Source organism: Takifugu flavidus, chromosome 12 (assembly GCF_003711565.1).
Source record: "Takifugu flavidus isolate HTHZ2018 chromosome 12, ASM371156v2, whole genome shotgun sequence".
Lineage (NCBI taxonomy): Eukaryota > Metazoa > Chordata > Actinopteri > Tetraodontiformes > Tetraodontidae > Takifugu > Takifugu flavidus.
In genome coordinates, this window is record NC_079531.1 from 4,528,454 (window position 1) to 4,552,219 (window position 23,766).

General features: G+C 49.7%; 1 protein-coding gene across 6 annotated transcripts in view; it reads right to left on the bottom strand.

Moving 5' to 3' along the window:
- The window catches only part of robo1 (roundabout, axon guidance receptor, homolog 1 (Drosophila)), a 143,518-nt gene that overhangs the window by 95,327 nt on the left and 24,425 nt on the right, over positions 1-23,766 (bottom strand). Inside the window, exons 1-2 of one of the 6 annotated variants that reach the window (XM_057049321.1) lie at positions 13,574-13,749; positions 7,762-7,851 (exon numbers count right to left, since the gene is read on the bottom strand). The exons of 1 other annotated variant lie outside the window; for it this stretch is intronic. In XM_057049321.1, coding sequence (XP_056905301.1) covers positions 7,762-7,851; positions 13,574-13,697 — 214 coding nt within the window. In that variant the 5' untranslated portion in view covers positions 13,698-13,749. Of the gene's footprint in view, positions 1-1,133; positions 1,861-3,353; positions 3,726-7,761; positions 7,852-13,573; positions 13,750-23,766 lie in introns of those variants that run through there. 4 more of the 6 variants (XM_057049322.1, XM_057049323.1, XM_057049320.1 and 1 more) reach the window with 4 other exon arrangements.

Here is a 23,766-nt window from a genome sequence, read left to right on the forward strand (position 1 = left end):
AGCGGGACGCCACACAAGAACACTGGGTGGAAGCGCCAATTTGCAACCTTCAAACCGGGGAAAGCAGCCGTGGGCGAGTCTCCGCAGGCCTGACGGGGTTAAAGGTCAAACCATCTGTCCCTCTCTTTTACACGTACAAGCAGAATAAAGTGTTTTCTTATCACATTCTCAATATTGAGACGTAGCTAAACGAATTAAGGGTTTACTCCTCATATAATCTCTCCAGTTGACGGCAAATATGGGAGATTTTCCTGGCGAGAGGCGTGTAATCCAATTTCTCTGACCCCTGTGTCAAATCCAAGACTGGTCCTTATCTGCTCAACAGTGCGCGTCTATTAGCCTCCCCTCTTTCTCGGGCCTCTCCTGGAGAACGTCCCCAGACAGCCCCACAGCTATGCGTAATTGGAGACGCCGGCGTCTGACGCTCCCCTCTCACAGGACAGGAGAGGATCATCAGCGTCCCAGTCCAGGATCTGAGATGTGGCGGAGAACCCGGGGACACCACCTGCACCTCTGACCCCATACTTCCTGCTTAGGTGTTACGGCCATTTCTCAAAGGACTCTGGGCGCCACAAGCGATGTTATCACCGATTCAGAAACTCAATTAAAGAGCAACAATAATGAAATTCTGCAGGAAAACGGAGCAACAGCCTATTTGTTTAGCCTTAATTAAAGCTTTTTAATATAAGTCCGCAGTAATGGGGGTCTGGGGGTAAGAGCCTCCACCGCATACCGGCGTTATCGCCTTTCAAAACTCTGAAACAACTGACCTGGAAACCCCTGGAAAGTCATTAATAAGACGTCATTTCTGCAGTCTTGTGATGAAAACACACAAGGGGCGATGCAACGAGACTACTGAGCAAGTAGAAGCTGTATAAATTGTTTCAATGAGGCAGAACTAAAGTGACAGTCATCTGAAATGCAACATAAATGGTGCTGCGGGATTTAGGAATTTCTGTCTTCTTCTCCTACAAAGTTGCACAACCCATTTGCTCCGAGAAAATCGAAGCGTTGCCTTCAAGAGAAGCCCGAGTCAAGGTCACATTTTGCGTTCTTACTCCAAATTAAAATAGCAGAATGATTCTTCTCCTGTGTTTTAATGTCCACTAAAGCTGGCAGAGTGCGCGTCTTACCTGAGCACACATGGAGAAGTCCAAACAGAATTACAAATCCAGGGAAAGTTGCAGACATAATTCTCTCTTGAGAGAAATACTCTTGTGTAATCCAAGTTATTTAAACAGCAAAATAGGGATCCACTTCTTCATGTCAAGCACCAAAACTGTGGAATCCAGAATTTAAAAAAAATATCCGAACAGTCCGACAACAAGAGCTCGCATCGGCTTCTTGTTTCGAAAGTTTAAAACTGCAAAACCCGAACGCGCGTCTTCTTTCGGTGTCTTAAATTAGGTTAAAGCGCGCAAGAGAGAAGCAGAAGAGCTCTGTCCTGGTCTGAAATCATCCCGTTTGCGCCGTGCGCTCACAGCAGCCCGGCGATCTCATTCAAACCTTGAAGTCGCTTCGTGCAGAGAAAAAAAACCCCAGAAGATAAAAAATCCACTGTGGCTGAAAGTGAAGTGAAAATTGGTTGAAATGACGCTGTGGTTCGAGCTAAAAGCCAGTCGCATTATTTCAGTCCCAACTCGAACGTGTCACTTGAGCTCGGAAACTTTGGAGAGCCCTGTCCTCCCTCATCCACCAGATCCGCGCACACGCACGCACACACGCGGGATCACAAATGCAACTTTTCCATCACTTTTTTCCCTCGCCCCCCACCTCTCTACCGGCTCCGATTGATCCTGACAGACCTCAGACTAAAGGAGGAAACGCGGATTCATATTCGCAGCGTTTCATTCAAGGAGCGCGCAGAGGTTCGCCAACTGCTGCCCCCCCACCCCCACCCCCGCCCCCGGAGCCGCGATGTTTCCTGGAGGAGAAATTTAACCTCTTCTCGCCTGGAACGCGCAAACGCTGCGCGGTGTCAGAGCGCACAGCTGGCATCCGGCCGCACTTTTCTCCATGCAAAGGTCCAGTAAAAATAAGAGGAACCTTTTAGGAAGTGCTGCACGTCAACTGCTGTTGAGGTTCGTGAGGGAGAACGAATGTGACAGCGGAGTGGAGCGATACTTCTAAAGGCAACATTAATGGTATGTATTTGGAAGCAGATGCAAGGACTTCTTATTACATTAAGCACAGGTTAAAAACACACTACGGGTTTTTTTTTTTTGCCTGGGGTTTTTTGGTATTTTTGGATTCGTGTTTAGTTTATGTAATCAGACGAACATTTCTGTGAAATATTCCCCTCTGTGGCATGAACTTGGCCGCCCGTCGACATAAACACGTGTTTGCCATCATTTCGTGTCGGTTCTACCTTAAATGCACCCAAATATTTCTGCAGTGTAGCCGCGGGGAGGGGGGGGGGGTGTAAATAAATCCTCCTGTTATGACTTTCAGCTTCAGAAACGCAAAGCTTCTCTATTCATCTCGAATGGTTAATTGATGAAGTTGTGGCTCTTTTTGGCTTGAAAAGAGCTAAAATGAAGGCAAAGTACAACTGACTAAAAAGAACAGCTGGAAGCCGTTTTCCCCCCAGCCACAACTAAGCTTGGCTCGGCTCGGCTCAGCTCGGCGCGCCTCTGTCGGCCCCAGTTTGATTTGTAGCCAAACAGCGCCCTCCAGCGTCCATTATCTGAAATTCATCCAGGAGAGGGAGCGGTGATTCACTTGAATGGAATTATTTTTAACTAATCTAAATGAGGAGGTTGAAAAACTGCAAAAAAGAATAGGTCACACATGCTTTATAATTCAAATAAAATGTAAAATATGATGCAAGAGAGTCCCATTGCCAGAAATGCTCTTGTTTCTTAGATGAAGTTCAACTTTTAAAGGTATAGTTGGATTCTGTGTGGAGCAAATCGCACACGCATCAGTATCCTATTTATAAAGATAAGACCATGTTGATCTCAAGAAGAATTGTGAACGCTGGACGAAGGATCTCCTGTGATTTTCGGAATCTCTAGCATGTGCTAAAGATGAGAGAAAGAGACAAATAGAAAGGGAGAAAAACTGCACTTTATAATGAGCGAACCCCACAAAGAGACGAGTTCTCCTCCCTCCCCCCTTGAGACCTTGGTCAGACCACTTTTCCAGGCTGCTGAGCTCATGAAAGGATTGAGCACCAAGTCGAGAAGGCACAAGGTACGGAGAAATTAGAAAGCATCCCACAGCTGCACAGGGCGCCGAGGTTTTCCTGGCCGGGGGCCACTCGTGGGAATGAAAAGATAGCTTTGGTTGGACTATTCATTATTTTCTGGACGACTCTTCCGTTCTATATTTTCTGCGTTGTCTGTACTCACTCTGGAAGACGGGGTTGCATTTGTCTCGCCTGCGGTGGGAGTGCCTCCAAGTCTGGAGACTTTGCCGAAGTCCAGAACCTTTAGCCGGCTGCTCGCACCAGTGAGTTTTCTGCAACCCAACAGAACGGCCGTCGCTCTGGGGGCCGTGGAGGTCTTTGGGAACCCCCGACACCAGCAACATGGCAAACAGCACCACCAGCAAACACATGACCCGCATAGCGACGTGTGTGCAGGCCGCACCGTCAGGGGGTGTCCATTCAATCCCACAGGTGGGCCGGAGATGAAGATTCCTTTAAAAGTGGACGAAAACTCCTCCCGACCATGTTCAGAAACACCCAAAGGCCCCGAAACGCTGCTGAAAGTTCCCCCGTGGGATCCCTCTGCACTAACACTAACCCCCGCAGTCTTGGACAGTCTCCTAAAGCCCGTGACAATGTTTCCCCCAGAATGCAATGGGATCTTAATGAGGGCAGCTCTGTGTGGCAACACGCTGAAGTTCACTCCCCTCACCATCTTACTCCCTCAATAGAGGGACTGTCTCTCTTCTCCACGGCTCCTTTTCCAGCCATGATAATTCTCCTTTTAATATTCAAACTGAGTGTGTGGACGCTCCGTCTTTTCTTATGATGTTTCCATGCGGGCAGCAGGACGGGGGATCCTGGAGGCTGCACGCTGTGCCCCCTTTCAGTGCCGGCGGACCCCTCACAAAACCTCGGCGCCCCCTCGATGGAGGGACAACAAACGGGGAGCGGGGAAGAATCCCGCATTCCCTGTTTCCCCAACTGAGTCTACTTAATGGCTTTCATTCCCACCTCAGAACAAACACAAAGAGGAAAACCTTTGGAGGAGAACTCCTCGCTTTAAATTCCAAAGACTAAAGGCGGAATCTTGTCAGAGCCGGTACAGTCGGAGCACATTAACTCACATTATCCTTTATCATTCCTGCCCCATCCTTGGAGCGCCAGCCCACAAAATGTTCACTCAAGGTGCTTATTTTCCTGTTTGTGGCTCTTTTACATCTGTAGTCTGTGGGATGTCGGCGCTCCTCGTCAGCAGCAATAACCGGGATGTGCACGCTCGGTCCATTTTCCTTGGTCTCGGCACTCAAGACGATCCTCGGGTGGAATTACAGAAGCAGCTCCTGTAGGAGCTGAAATAAAAGCCTGACAGGAGAAGCACTGATAAAGCTGCATCACTCCACTGATTTCATTCCGCTGGTGAAAGAGGCGCCAACGACGCTTCAGTTCAGTCACAGCTGGGCCGTCGAGGGGAAAAACAGCTGCGCTTGCACCACCAGCGCCAGTGAAAATGTGCAGATGCAGAGGGGTGGAAGAAGACTTCAGAGCGTGAGAGCATTGGCGTGTTCTTGAGGGGATACCTCCGTGCCCAAGGCTGTAGTCTGGAGGGGATTCGAGGGCCAACGAGGGGGGGGGGGGGGACAGCGCGGGAGCTTTGGGACACAAAGCAGGAAGAGGCGATAAACAGGCTGTTGCTTATCCACTGAATCCCTCTTTCACAGATTTTTTTTCTTTTAATGGGCCTCACATTAGCATCTGTTTAGCGTCTTCCTCGACGCGGCCTGCGCGGCCACGCCCCCCACGACGACATCTTAATTCAGGCGCACAATGGAGATGTTATAACCACGGATAACCAGGAAGTCGGTGCGAACGTCTGTCGTTCCAGATACGCCTCATATCAAATGTTCAGAGTGAACATACGGTAGCATTCCAATAACTGTCCTTCTCCTCTCTTCAGACACTGAGGGGCGAGTGACCTGCGCATGACCTTTGACCTCATTGAAATGCACCAGCAGAAACAAGCAGCAGCGTGTTTCTGCTTTAATTTGCTTGACTGTTGCAGAGGGAGGGGAGCCTTAACAGGGAAAAGTATTCCACTTCTTTCTGCGGGGCCTCAGCCACACCACAGACAGATACGAGGCGAGAACTCAACCAAAAACGCTGCTACGCTGTGCGTTTGACCCCATGTCACGAGAAAATGAAGCCAGTCGCACTGCAGTTGCTCTGATTGAGGGGCTCTGGAATGCCCCCTGGTGGTGGCTTGAAGTACAGAAATACAAGTGCTGTGTAAGTGAACCGTCTCTCCAAATAAACAGCGAGTGAATAAAAACAAGTTATATCCCACATTTGTGGCTTTGTGGGGGCTGAACTCTGCTGTGGAGGGTTGACTAAAATGGCTGCTCCTTCTCGTTTCCCCGGACGATCAGCTGCCAAAACAAACTGGGATGAGTGTAATAAATACGAGCGACGGGGTGCGCGGCGCGGCTGACCTCGCACCACGTGGCGGGGGCCGAGGAGCAGGTGCTGCTAAGATTTACAGCCCCCACCGCCTCTTCCTCATTTCTAAGATATCTCGGACACACGCAGAGGCCGCGCCGGGCTGAGGCTCCTCCACGCCGCCGAGCCTCTTATAGATCAATCATATCGGCTCCGGCTGGACTTCATGTGCATGTGAGTGTGCAGGAAACACCACAGCTAATGAAAACAGCCATTCTGATCATTAAGCCATCGGTCATGTCAGATACATGTCGTAACTGGGGGCTGTGAAAAAGGAGGCGCTTTGTTTGTGTTTTGGGGGGAAATTTTTACCCCCCATTTGAACCAAATGTGCAGGGAGATAAAAATAATAATCTTTTTAGATTCCTGTGCAGAAGCAGGACAAACGCCAGTGAAACATGAAGCTATTTCCACTGGACTGGGACAATAACGCCCCCGCCCCCCCACCCCATGAGCTGAGTAATAAAGTTCAGCAACTGATCGAATTTCTCTTTCTCATTCGAAACGGCGCTTTGACCCAGTCACAGTCTGAGAAAACAACTTATCATTTAGCTAAGAAATTAACTGCCTTTAGCAGGAGAGCAGGTGAATATTAGCTCTGGCTAATCTCTCAATTATCACAAGGACGCTCGAACGTGAATGTGAATATTTGAAATTCGTTCTCGCTCGCTGGCCTTTGTGTGCGTGAGCTCTGTGCACTTGAGCCCAGGTTGTTCCTCCCACTCAAGTGCCCCCTTGACCACGGCACTGCTCCTTCTATCGTGAGAAGAATAGTTTGATTTCCTCGTCGGGGTTTAAGGAGACGGGAGGAGGGATTGGACAGGGAACAAAACGTCTCTCCTGGTCTCTGCGGAACAGAGACCGTAGGACATTAGTGCATGGCTGTAACTAATTATATCTCCAGTGAGGCACAGGCGTGGATCTTTCAGCCACCGCTGCGGGAATGAGGATAATAAGGCTGCGGATGGCTGAACCCTGGCTGGGACACGCCTACCCTGGCACTGAGGCGGGTGAATAGAGGCGGACGTCACGGGGACGAGAGGACGGATGCAGAGCGGAGCTTTCTGCTACAACAGTACACGTGATAAGAAGAGGCATCACTCTTTTCTTGTGCTTGAAGATTTAAACAGAAAAATACCTTCTATTCCCATCTTTGCCTACACATCATCTATAGAGTAGATGCTTTTGCAGGAGCACCGAAACACCATTATCCGTGGCTCCTTATGCCGTCACCACGACAACCGTCCATTCCATCACTTCCGGCCCGTCTCTTCCTCCATCGGTTGACAAATAAAGCAACTGTTTGACGTTTCTGTCCTTTGTGATCAGTGACAGAGGAGCAGCTGGCAGCAGAGAGGCAGGACGTGAGTGCTGCTCAGTCTTTAATGTCGAGGCTGCTCTGTGTGTGTCTGCCTGAGCAACATGCCAATTGGAGCACTTCAGCGGGCCTCTGTCATCCACAGCAACGATCTTAGAATCCTTTAGAACCATGAGGAGAATCTGGAATCTCATGCATTGTTAATTTTTTTTTTTTTAAGTTGGTGCTTTAACTTAAAGTATCAAAGTTATGTCTCCCCCATGCGGCGACGGGTGGAATTGCAGCCAAGAGGAGATTTCATTAATTCTTTTGTATCTAACGGTGCAAAGGAAGGCAGCGGCCTAGATTATGACACCCCTGATGGTCAGATGAACGTGAAATATAAATAAAATTCATTTTCACGGCATGGCATGAAAACACCGTTCACCTGACCTCTCACGTCCAGCTGTCATTAATCACCTTCACCCTCCATCTAGTCGTGCTCTCTGAAAATGGAGCCTTTGGCAGCATCGCTGCACATCTCTCAGCGTCGGGCCGACACTTTGGACTCATTTCCAATTCAGGGACTCGGCCAGTTCGATTCCCTTTATTTTAATGCTCTGGAAGGATTAACTAGACAGATTAAACTCTCCTGGCTCTGTCCAGCGGATCGATTTATCGTTCTCACAGATGAGCCCAAACACAGATGATGAGATGCTTCCTGCCTCTTTATTCCTTAGAAACTTTCACAACTGATAAGGACGCTGAGAGTGACGTCAATGAGACGCGCCAGCAGAATGAGAAGCGGCAGCTGTACCTGTGTAGCCCAAAGAGTTGTCGTCCTCGGGTCCAGCGCCGGGAGCCAGCGTCGCCCCTCCGTTGGCGCCGGTCTGAGCGACTCCCGTGTCTGTCAACAATAACACCAGAGGCACTGAGAACTCGGCTGCATTCTGCCCGTTGCCCCCGCCCCCGGTCCAGGCCCGCAGCCCCCTGCACCCCCGGCAGACGCAGAGAACGAGGACGCAAAAAAGAGCGGCGGCGTTTCCCTGTGAGGTCCGACTGTGAGATTTAAACGCCCACATTGTTGGAGCCAAGCTTCAGCGGCGAGGCTGTTGCTGCCTCCAGGTTCTTTCTCGGGGGTTCACCTCTCCGTTAGCCGTGGCGGGCTGTCCCCCTACGGGAGCACGTGGGAGGGTCGGGGTGCTCCGTGCATGACTGACAACGCCAATCAGGGCGTCCGCACACGTCCTGATGCTAATGCAAGGACGCCCCATTAATTGCTAATCGGCTCCATCTGATCTAAAGGCGGAGACGGTGGCGAGAGGCGGGTAATGGAGAGGCCACGAGGGCCTGGGGGAGACAGAGGGCCAACTGCGCCCTCGTCACGGCCCCGCGTGGATAAATCAGGCCCAGCCGTGCCCATTCTCTTTGAGGCCCACAGACACGGGGTTCATTTGAGGGGGGGGGGGTTGTTGAGGGGGGGCATCCAACCCCTCAGTCATGTGAGGGGCAGTTAGTCAGGAAGTGTCCGCTCCAACAATGGCAAACGGCAGATGGGCAGACAGAATGGAGCACTTCAGGTCGGCCGAGTGTGAAGAGGAGGACGAGCCGGCGTTTCAAAGCGGCGTCTGCGGAGTCGACTTTTTCCTGAAATCCTGGAAATACTTGTGGCGTTGGGAGCAGAACAGAAGCACAGGAGTCACCCAATAAAAGCAGAGCGTTCATGCAAAACTGCACAGGAGGCACAGAGATGGTGGAGGTGAGATGATGGTCTGCTGAACTGTCTGAGGCCAGAGCACAACACCCCTCGGTGGAATGATGTCATAGAGGAAATCAACCCTGAAAAACAGCCGCGTAAATCCACACGGCCCCGCGAACGCTCCTCGCCTCCAATCGGACCGTTAAGACGGGTTAAAGCCACGACACAGAGATTTGATGATTTTATCGTGCCTGGGGTGAATAAATCATGACATGAATAATATTTTACGAAACAACGAGCAAGATTTGGCGCCGATGCCTTCGGAAACCGAAGTTTTAAAGGATTATCCGGATTCAGACGCTTCAGTTGTTAGAAAGGTCTTTCTGCTCCTTCAGCTGTGGAGCCTTTGCTGTTGTTTAGACCCTCAGACGTATCAGTGTGGATTCTGTGGGTGGTCCACGGTCGGGGGTCCAATTAAAGAGCACTGCAGAGGTCATTAACAGGTGGTGGACCGCTGCCCCTGGGGGGCTGGGATGAAAACCCTGCACGGCTCCCCTGGCGGCTAATTAATGGGGCACATGTGCAGACGCTCACAAACCCACAAAGAAAAGGCTGGAAGTCACGTTGGGCCCCGCGCTGGAAGTCCTGGCCCCCGAGCCGGCCTCAGACACGAGTGCTTTTCTGGGTCAGGGCCCTTTATTCACGGATCAACCCACAGGGGGCCGCGCAGGCGTTTGGCTGCGTTTCTCCCACAGGCTAACAGCCGACACGCCACCAGTCTCTCCTCGGTTCGCCGCCGACGGCGAGCTCTTCGCCGCCGTCTCTTTGTTATCTTGTCATGTGTTTGGCAACAGGGCTCGAGTCTCTTGTCGGAGGGAATGATGGACGGGAAATCTGACTCCGGGGCTCGTTAGCGTGACGGGTTTTGTTGCTTCACGAGGAGCTCCGAGCAATCCGGAGGATCAACTCGGGTTCTTGGAATTGTTGCCCTTAAAAGTCTCGGGGCCGAACACGATTAACTCACAATAAATTTGTGGTTTAGTTCCTGAACAAAATGAGACAGAGCGACCAAAACTAGCTCAGCGTCACCGCGGCAACAACAGAAGAACTCTCTGATCAATGAGGCAGTAAACAGGCGATCAGAGACGCTCGAAGACGAAGTTCTGCTGGTTAGCTTGTGCATTTAACAGCCGCGGTTCACGTTAGCGTGCCTTTACCGACGTGTCATCGTGACCTTGGGAGGCGAACTCGTGATTCTGTGTCGCAAGTCAGAAAGTTTTAACTTCCTCTGACCTTAAAGTCGAGATGAGCTAAGCAGCTACAAGGCTGCCAAAAGCCCAGACGTCTCTTTTTAACCCTCTTTTCTGAGTCCCACTGAAGAAACTGGGGTGAGAGACTTTTCTTAGGTGAGAAAATTAGGTCCCTGAAGTGCTGCGGCTTCATTTCCGATGATGAGAGCGTCGTCAACAACACGCAGCTTAAAAGCTAACGCTGAAATGATGACGGATCTGAGCTTTTATTGTGTCACAAGCCCACCTGCTTCTGAAACAAACATCTGAGAAAACCCTTTTAAAAACCCTTAAATCCTAAGGGGGGGCTTAAAATCCAACACACTGACCTGGAGACAGGTTGAAAAGGAACCTTCTCATGATGTTTTCATGCAAAGCCACACAAACCAAAACTCCAGAATCAATCAGTCTCCCCCTCGGAGTGACGGTTTGTAGAGCTTTAATTCCAATATTGTGACGTCACTTGTTCGGGAGCAGCTTTATTCACATTTAAGTCAACACAATGCTAACAAGCAGTACAAGCTAACAAGATGCCTGCTAAACCATCTGATCTGAAGTTTAGCCGAAAATCAAGCACATATAATTCATGTTCCTGCCTCATTTTCATGGCATCCTTCCTAATTCCCCACCTTAAACCAGTCATCCCAGCTCAGGACACTGATACCCCAACTTATGCAGCAGAGTCAAAGAATGCTGGAGTCCCAACGATCCCTGTAACTCTGTAACTCTGACAGGTCTAATCTGCAGTTTCCAGTCAGAAATAAGGATCAGTGTCAGTCATCCTGCGGCACAGCTTTGATCCTGCCCTACATGACAAGAGACACTTGTCGAATGTGTCACAGTCGCCCTAAAAAAGACAATTCAGGTGTAAAACATCGGAGGCAAGAGATCATTACTTTGTCAGGTGAAAAGACACCCGGCAGGACCGGTGTGTGTTCCCTACCCCAGGCAAGATTTAAGTCAAACTGGAGGATGAGGGCCAGTGACAGACACCAGTGTCTGCTTGTACTGACAGGTTAAGCCTCTCCTTCCTCAGCAAGAATTCGCAAGAAAAAAGACAAAAAAACAATAATGTTCAAATGAGGAGTACAGCTGCTGAAAACGTGACCTGCACCAATTCTCCTGCTCGCTAATCCGTTCAAGTGCAGCTACATGCTGCAACGTGTATTTACATGCTAATCGTTTACATGCTATTAGCATCATTATTGGCAGCTTCTCTCTTTGTCTGTTTGCTGTATATTTCTACTTGAGAATATAAATAATGCTAACATTACTCACTGAAAGACAATCAAATAACTGCTAGTTAAAGCAGGAATTTGTCACAGAATGTCAAAGCTAGCGGCTGAAAAGAAGCAAGAAGTCGCTCATAAATCCTCACGAGGGTGAAAATGCCGGAAAGACAAGGTGAAACCCTCCTGACGCCTCCTGTCACTGCCCTACCGTCACACATTCACCTCATGAAACCAGCCAGATTTATTACTGACAGGTGAATTTGTGGAGCACAGCTTATCCGCAGGCTAACATGCAACAGTTCCGTATAGAATTACCAATAAACAGTAAACGCTGCACTATGGAAAGAAAAGATCTCAAAGCTAATGCTGCATTAGCTCTGAGATTAGCCTGGAGGTTGGATCCAGAAGTTTTCATTTACAGGTTTGGTGGAGGTTTGCAGCATTCTAGTCATGGAATAGCTAGCATAAACGGTGCGAGAAAGCAACATCTTTTTCTGCTTTTTGTACCTCATAACTCTTCATTTGTGCAGAGAGGGATCAATCGGGCTGGAAAGTCTCAGCAAAATGCGGAGGAGGAGGAGAGAGCTTTGATCATGAATATGTTATGCTCTCCTACGGAAGGAGATATCACTCGCAGTAACTCTTTTATCTGCAAAGCAAAAGTTCAGATGAACAATCGGGGTTTGGCTGTCTGAGGACGAATTAAAGATGTCGCTGCTGTCAGCTGCAGCTAGTTCTGATGACCCAGCTGGCTAATAACACAAACACCAGCTCCATCAGGGCTCCTTCATAAAAGAGGCTCCGTCTGGAAGGAACGCTGCATGAATTATACAGCCTGATGTCACGCTGAGAGATGACCGGTCCCCCCACTTTCACTTGCCTGGGAGACCGTCCCAGACATTGTGGAAGGCAGAGAAATGACATATCGGTGGACCCGGGGAGACACCTTGTCGCTAAGAATAGGAAACACAATGTTTTATTAATCAGACACGCACACCGAACAGCACACCCTGACGCACACCGAGGCTTTTTGTGTTTGTATGGTTGGTGTTGGGGCCAGGTGAGCGGAGATTGCGTGACTACAAGAGTTTCCAAAGTGCAGAATCAGAGTCAGAGAGAGCGGCGTATCAGAATCAGGGGCCAAATTATCTCTGCGAGTCACTGTGTTCTCCAGGGCCGCCAGACGGAACGTTTGTGCACAGCCTGCAGAACGGCGCATTCAGGAGATAAAGACTTTTACTGGGAATATTATCACAATACACAGCAGAGCTCGCCGATGAGGCGGCTCTGTGTGCGCGATGCTGCGGAAAGATTAAAAAAAAGGAGGGACGTGACACCGACTGGAGGAGTTATTCCATTTCTAAAACAAAAAAAATGGGATTCTGATACTCTCCAACTTATATCAACCTCATCAGAATTCCGAAATGAAGATACCCCAATGCGGATAAGGGAGGATGAAGCTGATTATAGGGAATGGTGCTATGAACACCTCACTGGTTCACAGGGAGATGCTGCATGTTAGCTGTTAGCTACTAGCAGGTTAGCTGTTAGCTACTAGCTACACACGCAACATATGCACACGCGTGTTAATGGAACAAATCCGGAGGGAAAAATTCAAACAGGCCTTTCGGTTACGTTGGTTACGCCTCCAGTACTCCCCAGTACCCCCCCCCCCCCCCCCCCCCCCCCCCCCAGACCAACTCCTGTCTCCTTGGGAGGCAAAGTGACCCGTTTGACGTCCACGTCCTCCCTCCACCGTCCCATCTCAGTCATTTAATCTTGGACCGGTATCAAGACAGCGATCTCCCTTTGACCTACGTGGTGGGACGCTCTCTGCACTTCATCACTCAGCGTCAGGCGGTGGTGGCACGCCAAACAATCCCATTAGCCCCCCCCCCCAGGCCCGAGAGCTGGGAGCGCAGCCTCGTCCTGAATCTACTCGCTCGGCCCGGTGCGCCCGCGCTCTCGTCAGCATGTATAATGACCCATTTCGGATGCCTTTCCAGCTTTTTACTCCCAGGAAATAGCCTGCGCCATCGCTCTGAGTAGCCTTTTACAACTCAACGCTGATCAATTAATGAGTACAAATGAGACCTTGAGAGGATCCATGGAGGAATATTAGAGTGATGCTGAGCGAGAGAGGAGCCGCGGGAGGTGGGTAATAAACTGAACTGCAACTCACAGCAGATTCAGCAGCAGAGATCGCGTCTATATTGGATCCGCTCACGGCGGCGCGGGCCAAGGCTGCCGGCCTCATATGGAGGATTTATTTCTCTCTCACACCCTGGAGCCGCCAGGAAATGAGCCGAGACCTCGAACAACAACCGGAGCAATCAGACAAGAGTGCAGTGTTTAGTGTTTCCTGGAGGGAGAAACTGGAGGAGGTTTTTAGGGGGGGTAGTTACTCACGGCTCCTGTCACCCTTCCACCTCCAGGTCCCCTTGTGCTTCCCCCCGGCGTCGGCCGGCGTGCTGGTGCCGCTCCGCACCTCCAGCAGCAGCAGCAGCAGCAGGGACATCCATCTGGACGGCATGCTTCCCTCTGACGCTCCGGCGCTGCAGCCCGGAGTCAGGGGTCCGAGGGGCCCGCCGTCCCGAGCCGGGTCATAACTCGAGCAGCTGTGCCCAGAAATCCAAAACAACTACACATCCTCCTCCTCGGCTTCCCTCGGAGCGTTAGTCCCGGGCCACGACTCCCAGAACTCCAGGGAGGGGATCACACATTCACAGCCGACAGCCTGCCTCCTCCTGGAGGGGGGGGGGGGGGGGGAATTATCCTGAGGACAATCGCTCGGCAGACTGTAATTCCATCAGCGACCGGCCAGAAGAGGACAGCAGGACTTCTGGACCCTCACTCTGAAATATTGATCCGTTCAGCTTCTCCTCTCTCTTCCTCTGCTCCTCCTCTCATGCAGCTCTGCTGAAAAACCTCCAGCGGCGAGCAACAGCCCCCACCAGGAGACAGACGAGTCTCACGGTGGCCCCCACCAGGAGACAGGCGAGTCTCACAGCGGCCCCCACCAGGAGACAGACGAGTCTCACGGCGTCCTCCTCTGCTTTTGGGTCACAGTGTGGACGCCGCTGTGACGAATTCCTGACGTGACAGCGGGCAACTCTCTCCACCTACACCGGGCTGTGAGGGAGCCAGAGCATGTGTCTGGCTCCTCTCTCTCCCCCCTTCTCCCCCCACCCCCCCCCACCCCCACTTTCTCTCTTTCTCCCTACCACTCAGCAGTGTTGATAAGAAAATAAATCACCAAAGAGTTCACCAAAGTGCAACCTTGACTTGAACGGGGCATCTGAGAGGCTGCCCGGGAGGGAGAGTCGGGGGGGGGACGGAGCCCGAGACCAGCATGAGGAGCGTGAACGGCAATCTGGGAAAGTGCTGTGACTTTCACGCCCTCCTGTGCTAATCACACTCTTTCTAACGCATTTCCTTCATGGATAATCACTCCTGCCCCCCCAACACCTCCACATCTGTGTTTCTGCAGCACCACGGTAAACAAACACTTTCCCCTTCAAGTTCAAGCCAACAGAATCAAAGCGGCCACAGCCCGAGTGCTCGGCGTGCACCTGCACGGGCAGGTACCACGGGGAGGGGGCAGGTACCACGGGGAGGGGGCAGGTACCACGGGGAGGGGGCAGGTACTGCAGTGAGGGGGCAGGTACCACGGGGAGGGGGCAGGTACCACGGTGAGGCCGCTTCAGCTTGTTTATGAGGGCGGCAGTAAATCTGTAATGGCTGCAAATTGGTACCTGCAGCGCTGTTTACAGATGATTTCCAGCTCTGAAACGAGCAGACGGAGGGATTCAGGTGAGTTTGGTCTCACACACGGAGGACGAAACCAGATATAACCAGATACAACCAGATATAACCAGAGATAACCAGAGATAACCAGATACAACCAGATACAACCAGAGATAACCAGATATACCAGATACAACCAGATATAACCAGAGATAACCAGATATAACCAGATACAACCAGATATAACCAGATGCAACCAGAGATAACCAGATATAACCAGATACACCCAGAGATAACCAGATATAACCAGATATAACCAGATACACCCAGAGATAACCAGAGATAACCAGATATAACCAGATATAATCAGAGATAACCAGAGACAACCAGTTTTTTTGAAGGATTCTTTATCATTGTTAATCACATGATGTACTGTACTCTCTCTCTCTCCCTCTCTCACACACACACGCAGAATCAAAGTCTATTTCTGGACAGAAACAGCGCAGCAGCTCTGGGTTTAGAGTTACGTGGTGCTTTCTTGTCCCTGCTCGTGCTGCCAGGATGCAGGTGACTGCAGGTTAATGTGAGAACATGAACATGTCAGCACCGCCCCCCGCCGCCTGAAAATGCCCTCTGTGAGGGTGAACTTGCTCAACGGATGCCCCCACTCCCGTATAACACCGGTCTTCTGTTCTTAAATTTGATTTAATAATTTAAAAGAAAAGAATCATAACTCATGCACTCCTGTAATTAATTATGCTACATTAGCCACTGATGGAAGTCTGATTCATCCTGCTCTCTAATGATGGGAATAATTAGCGCTGCTGTGAGGACGGGCACACGAGACCCTTCCAGGACGTCCATCCAGCACTTTTATACCTGCTAAATGTCACTGCTAATGCCAGCTGCTGAAAGTCGTGGACAATTTAATGAAACGCCTCCGCAGGGACAGTAAATCGTCCGGCAAGGTAGACCAGGGGCGGCAAGAACAAGCTGCTCCAAGAGTCGCCGGTATCAGTCCAGGCTCCTGAGTGCAGCAGAATTATGGGCGATGATCGAGCTAGTTAGCTTGAAATGACTTATTTTTAATCCTCACGTGAGATCTTTTCATCTCACCGAGCCGAGGTGGCGAAATTATTGGTTTGAGACAAGAAGGAAGTTGAGGCTGAGAAACGGAGTTCTTTGGCAGTGTTTGAAGGGCGCCAGTGCCCCACGGCGCAGCCACAGGATCGCACAAACCCCACAATTAATCCGCTTCAAAGTGTGAGTATCATGTTCATGAAGCCCAACATTTCAGCCAGCAAGAGGCAAAGATCGATGGGAAGGACAGAGACTTCCAGAAGGCACGACACCCTTTCCCGCCTGGTGTCAGATTCTGTTACTGGCAGATATATTTAGAGATATATTCATAAAGAATACGATGTAATGTTTAAAATGTAACAATCTCAACCTTTTAACTGGCTTATTTTGCCCCGTTGAGCAGCCGTTGAGGCCGAGGCAAACACAGAGCTCTAATTTATCATTTATTCAACAGGACCTCCCCGTGAAAGTGTGTGTTTGTGACTTTCCAACACGGCAAGTCCCAGTAATTTTGCTTTCAGCGGGTTTGATTAGAATTTTAATTATAGTGCTTTGGAGGAAAGCAGATGGAGCATAAATTAGCCATCGGGACCGAACAGACAGGGTTCGTGGTGACAGATTTCCCAGCCTACATACCGGAGCAGCAGGCGATTCATATTTCATTATATCATAGTCTCTCAACCTGAGGAACGTCGAGAGGAATCAGAGGACCCGGCAACGCCGCTTGTGATACCGGCGCCGCCGCCTGAGTGGCGGGAAGCACGTCCACGCTCCCGCTGTTGATGACTGAATTATTCCCAGCGTGCAGAGAGTAAACACGGCCGTGGCCAATATTTACGACGTGTCCTGGTTCCAGCAGCACGTTCAATCACAAACCTGCGTCCCGCCCACGACCCTGGGCCTCCATCCGTCTTCAGACGTACCAACACCCTCCGGTTGATGAGGGGGGGCGTGGTCGTGACCTGGCTGAAGGTTAATGCCCGCAGAGGAAGCTGTGCATCAATTACAAAGACATGGAAGGGTAGGAGATGCAAAGGCCGATGTACTAAATGTTTATTTCTCTACCTGTGGGTCTCGTGTGCTCTTTATTACTTGGTTGCCTGAAAGGAAGGGACCAGCGGACACACGGGGCTGAGCAACGCTCACCTCGCCTCGCCTCCCTCCTCCCTCTGGCCCTGAGTCCTGGTTCCCTTCCCTTTAATGGCCAGTGTCAGCGCTCTCACCTTGCTGGGTGATTCCAGCCTGCAGCACTTTGGCCAACAGTCCGTTATGACTGATTTACAGCTGTTGTTACTGCAGAGCGAGCTGGACCATAACTGGTCCTCGGCGCTCAGTACCGGCCTTCTTTTATTACCTTCTTTTGGTTGCATATCAATTCAGCTCCTGTACATTAACGACATGCAAAAGAGACGTAAATGCACACATCTGGTGCAAAAGAAAAGCACTGTAATTCAGCCTTGGTGAGGTTTTAAGAAAGCCCACGAGCAACAAAGGGGTTAACCGCCATCTTCCCGGCGTAAATGTGCCTCATTCACGATTATGACACTCATTACTGTTGATATGCGTCTATTAACGGCTTGTACATCTGACTCCATGTGTCTCCGTGTCAAAGACCATGTGTTCGCTGGGCTGTGATGAGATGTAGGTAAAACATCTGGTGTCACATAAAAGGTGCCACATCGTTAAAGCTAGAGCTGACAAACGTGGAGTGAAGCGCCCATTAAGGTCAACCGCTGTAAAGAGCTCACTGCCCACTAGGGGGCAGTGCTCGTCTTAGGCGATATTAATGCAGAAAAGCAGCGACCCCTCCCGACAGAAACGCTGCAGGATGACCTGTCTGCACGTTTTATAGATTGGTAATTATGCTGATTATTCTCTAAAATAGGTTCATTTCCCCATTTAACGGGCACAGAAGAGAGATTTCATAATTACTTGGAAAGAAAAAATTCGAAAGCAGCAAATTAATCAAGAAACAACTGAAATGACTGCATCACCCAAAATGTCTCCCCCCATAGCCTTGGGAAGCAATTATAACTTGTGACAGATATTTTCTTCTATTTTCCTCTTGAATTCTGCATCCAACACTGCGCAGCACCTATTTATGGGCTGGGAAGAAATCAACCATTCTCCCTAAACCCCAAAGGGCTCTAAATGATACCAACTATACTACAATTGCACAGGAATCGGTCCTTAAAATAAAAAATAAAAAATAAGCTCTCTATGATGTTTAGTTAGCAGTAGTAGTAATATACCCTCTGGCCAGATGGTGGACCTCTCAGACAACAAACTAACTTGAATCGACTGGGGCAAGTCTCACTGCCTGCTTGTATTTGTGTAGATATACTCCAGGGAATGTCATTATTACGCGTTTCCCAACATTATAGAATATTGGTTCATGAGCTGTAATATTGAGACTCAGAGAGAAAAGCTTGTGAGGAAGTCAAGACGCTTGAAAATTCTACATAACTGGCTTCTTACTACTGTTTTACTTGAATGTCTTTTACTTGTTGTTTTCAGACGTTTAAAATTCGGAGCGGTTCCTTCATCTGCCAAAAGAGGGCAGTAGACCGTCGTCTAACTTTCCAAATGGAGTTTTCCCCCTTGGGATTATTACAGTGTCCATCATAAAGAGGGAAAAAGAAACTCTGATGGAGGCAGACATTAATTGTCATCATTCAAAATAGCCGCTGATATACTGCTGACAAATGATTCCTTCCACAGCTCCATTCCACAATTTCTCCCACTGTTTCTCTTCTAACACCCCCCCCCCCCCCCCCCCCCCCACACACACACACACACACACACTTGACAGATCAATAAGCTTTTAATCCCTTTAATACAAACTTGCTCCAGAATCACTCTCTTAATTGCGGAAAATAAACAGGGAAAGCATAACCACGTCTCCTCTCAGGGTAGATTCAGCTCAGTTACAGACGGAGGATTAAGTTGAAAAGTAAGCCCGCGAGTTATTTTAAGGGGGGAGAAAGGAGGATGAAAGAGCCCAGCGAGCAGCACAAGGATGTCACGATAAATCCTGCGCGGCGAGTTAGCCAACACATGAGGAGAATAATCATATGGAGATGATGGCGGTGTCTGTGTGATTAATGTGCCCATTTTCTTTGCACAGCTTGGATAGTGTGCTTACTTGGCCCCATTAGTTAAAAAAAAGAAGATCCACCAGTTTTTTTTCTCAGTATTGCCATTCATCAGGCAGATATCAGCATAAAAAAGGTTTCCTCTCCTGCGCCGTGCAGACACATCCTCGTGTCTCGTTTATGCTGCTTTTGATATGATCTGTGCGGCAGAATACCTGTGTCAGGTCTCTAGTTTGCAGGAGGACACACGCTCCTCTCCTGTGTTTGCTTCTACCTGCGGCGTAAAATTGGAGGCAGAATGAGAGGACATCTGAAGCACAGGGAGAGGATGCAGCCCGGCTGGCCGCCTGGCAGGAAGAGGCCTGCCGTTGGCCTTTTTAGAGCGGTATGCAAATCCACTGTTAAATTTCATTTTTCTAATCCCTTTAATCAGAAGCGGGGGAATAAAGCCAGCTGGTAAAAACCCATGTTAAGATGTAATTAAGCATCTGATTGAATTTCACCGCATACCAATGTGTGTGCCAAAGAGAGTGCAGGAGGAGGGGAGGAGGAGATACACCAGGCTGAGCAGTGGGATTTGTGTGTGGGATTCGGGGGGGACACAATGGGAGACCAGGAACTTGAATTTTCCTGTATGCTTGACTGCACGAGTGAGCAGCGATCAGTGGTACATTTTCCCGGACGACTCCTGTGCCAATTATATCCCTGCTGGTGCTGGAGCGTTTTCAACGGCTTGAATCTCAACATATGGGCTCAGAAATTGCAGGATGGAGTGCGATGCAGAGGAAGACGCGATAGCGCTGCCTGGCTGTTTTAGCTAATTCTGACCCAGATCTAGTCTTTCCCTTTCCTTTGCTTCGGATCGGTGGGGTCGACCCTCAGAGCGCCGGGGTCAGCGTCGACAGATACAGTGGATGCAGATGTGCTGCCACCCACCTGGGAACTGGCCAAACATGTAACCTCAATCCATGTCTATGAGAGAACACACACACACACACACACACACGGACGCATAGACGAGCGGCGATAATGAAATTCATCCATTCTAAATGTGTTCACTCCCAGACAGAGACAATAAAAAAGCTGCTCTGTGGAGAGTGGAGAGCTGTCACACCAGTTTAGGTGAGCTTGGCTATAGAAGAGATCCATTACTGAGGCCTTTCATCACCAAACATCACCCACTACCTGTGGGGCTCGGAGGCAGACCAGGAACAGGGGGATGGGGGGGTTCCAGAGGAGGGGACGGCGCACAAAGGCAGGTGCCGGAGCCCGACAGGTCGTCACGCATGCGCCCTCCCGCCGTCCTCTCCCCGCCATCAGTCAGCAGCGCTCAGTTAGCGGCCAGGACACATCTGGTGAACAGGCCGCCTGCCGATGAACAGATTCAAAATTCTGACCCAAGCGGCCGTAAACACAATTTGCCTCATTAGCAGTCAGGGATTCCTGCTAAATTATGGTAATATTTGCTTGTCCCTGTTTGTTTTTTATTTGCTTTGCTTTTGATATAATGTGTGGAATTACCCGCAAAGCACACGAGGGCCACTAAAATGTGCTAATGTCGATGAAACACACATTCACTGATACCGATCTGGGTCTTATTTCACCCTGAGATGATTACAGGGACACAAATTAGGGGCTACAGGCATTTGTTTGCATTTGAACCCCCAGACAAAGAACACAGGTAAGCACAACCCTGGAGAAAGGTGATGTATCATCAAAGGCGAAGGCGCTATTGATTTTCCTCGCCCGTGTTTGCTCCGTTTGCCACGATTAAATATGGATTCGGTGCAACTGCAATCTTGACTTTGTCCTGAAATTGACCGGCTCTCTATAAAAGAGCTGCAGCGCTTTCAATAAAGCCCCACGTCAAGAGAGAAACGGGCCCGACAAAGCCGAACACGTCGTGTTTGACTTGCCTCTCGGCCAGCACACATCAGAGCGCCGATGGCAGAGGGCGAGGAAGTCGAACTTACCGGGACGTGAGGTATGGATTTTCAATGCGACGTGCCAAAAATAGACGCCGCAATCATTAAAAGCATTTGCTGCTTTACGCGATCTATTTTATACGTTTGTTCGGTTAATTTAAGAAGCTTCCTGACCTTTTCCTTCAGAGTTTCAGAGCGAAAACTGTTGCTATGGCAATAAACATTTCACGTTGTTGAGAGACATGTAACAACAGGCTGAAAAGGCTGATTTAGCAGGAATAAAAAGATGTGAATGGGCTTGGGCGCAGATATTTGTGGAAGCAAATAGACATTCTGTTGAAACATAAACAGCATGAAGGGTGGGGACGGTGAAACGTGGACACTCGTGCGCGCTCCTACACGTTCACAGGTGGAGTACATGGCCATAAAGGTGCCATATCCTTTCATTATCCTGCATCCCCTGACATTTCGGCACCAAGGAGAACTTCCAGATTAATCTTCAACCGCGCGTCTCCTCTTCCCTCCACACTCCGCCATCTAATGACAGTTTTATCATAACTTATTATAGCCGCCCCAAACCCGCGTCGGAATTATGCAAATGTGGCGCGTTTTGGTGCGGAAAACATCTCTGTGTTTTACTCAACGGTCGCTCAAGCGGGAATCTAATTCCCCTCGCCGGCAGCCTGCGCGAACGGGCTTGTTACCGTTTGAATAATGGTCTGTGCGGAAGGGTCGCCTGGCTGAAGGTTGAGAAAGAGAGGCCCACTTAGTTAGGTGGCGTCTTATCGGATTGTGCCCCCGCCTCATTCATTACCTTCCATCACTTCCCTCATTTGCGATAAGCAATAACATCACAGGATGATTTGCCTCAAACAGACACTGAAGCAGCATCTCCCGGCTGGAATAGCTACCTCAAGATTGGGCATTTGTGCGGCCATATCTGAGGGTAATAAAGCTTCGTATTCACTCTAACTCACCCTATAGGCCCGGGGCGCATCACAAGCCTGTCTTCTGACTTTGTCAGCCGTTTGTTTCCATCATTCTGATGCTTCATATTCTCATTTGTCCCGGTGTTTCTCCCCTGAGCTGTCTGGAGTCAGCGACAACCGACCTCAGCCACCCTATTTATTTAGGTAGTTTACTGTGGAGCCTCACAAACAGTCGGCCCGGTTTCCAATTACACCGAAATCTTTTGCCCGCGTCGACTTTGGGAAGCCCTTGTCTTGACTCGTGAAGCCTCTGACACCAGGAAGCTCTTGCACATTATCTCCTACGTGAGTGCACTTGAAGCAGGGTCTGGATCTTCGGGCTGGAATACGTCTCCTCTCACTTACCCTTTTATCCATCACACACTCGACTAAAACACGCAAAGTAGGTCGGGATCAAATTAAGTAAGCAGAATCCCAAGGTTCATTAAACTGGCATAACTTTGACATTTTGGACAGATTAGCAGGAGCGTGCGGAGCGCTCAATCACTCCCGCCGCCATGTGGTAAACTATTGCTGTGCACGTTTAACATCTTAATGGCATCCCACCTGATGGAATCCAATCCTTTCTAATTCCATACGTATCCCCTAACTGCACTTTCTTTGCGTTTAATCACCAGTAGGGGTGTGACTTGTCATATATTATCAGCGAGTCATGACATTATAAAGGTCACAGACTTATTTTAAAGTCACTCCTCACCTATACGACTTGGATTAAATCCACGGGCACAACTTCTCAGAAACCTTTCTAGTTAACATGACATCACCTGCACGCATATAGCTATAGCTGACAATTAACCTTTGGGTTCACACTTTCAAAGATGCCCACACAATGCTTCTGCCTCAAGAGTCACATGACCTGCGATGGGGCACGGATACGAGTTGGGACAACAGACAGACTGACACAAGACAACCTGCTAGCCAGAGCGGCGGCGTGCCTGCAGGAGCTGGACGTGTGTTAAAGGGGCCGTTTCCCCCTCAGTCTGTCCAGTCAATTACTGCCAGACAGTTGTGGTTTGGCACAACAGCCGGGAGGCTGGGACAGATGGGCTGGTGCCGCCAGAGCTCACCGGTGCCCCCCCCCCCCCCGCAACTGCGCCTGTGCCTGTAGTGGGAGAGGCGTTGGTCCCAGATGGGTGGGAGGACAGCGTGGGCATTGAATTATGAGTGATGCAAAACCACTGGATAAGCATGTTAGCCGTGCAGGTGTGTGAGCAAGGAAAGGCTTTTTTTGCACGCCAGCAGAGCTGGATCCATCGTGTCCAGGCTCCCACGTGTTTGTTCTGGACCTTCATATGAAAATATGATAATAATGGAGGGTTCTACACGGAGAGCCTTTCAGATTTTCCTCGAGCATGTTTTTGGCTTGCTTAATACGTCTGCCATTTCCTGGTGTTCTTGTTCGCAAACAATAACAAAAAACAATGGCCTCTAGCCAATTTTTACACACACACAGACACACACAGACACGGATCTACCCTGCATATGTTCCATCCCTGAACCAGGAGGGTTTCTTATTCCGTAGGCATGTCTGTATATTTAGGTGAAGATAGCTGGAGTGCCTCTCCTTGGCTCTAGGTCAGGGGTTTTGTCCACCTGGGACTCTGTCTTCTGCAGGCTTCTCAGTGCGTTAATGGGGCACAGAGGGAAAAGAGGTTTCAGCTGAGACTATCCACCTCCTGTGGCAAGCTTAATTGGGTATAAAGAGACGTACCCCTCCTCGTGCCCTCCACCTTTGGATAAACTGGCTGATATGTTTAAATAAAGGG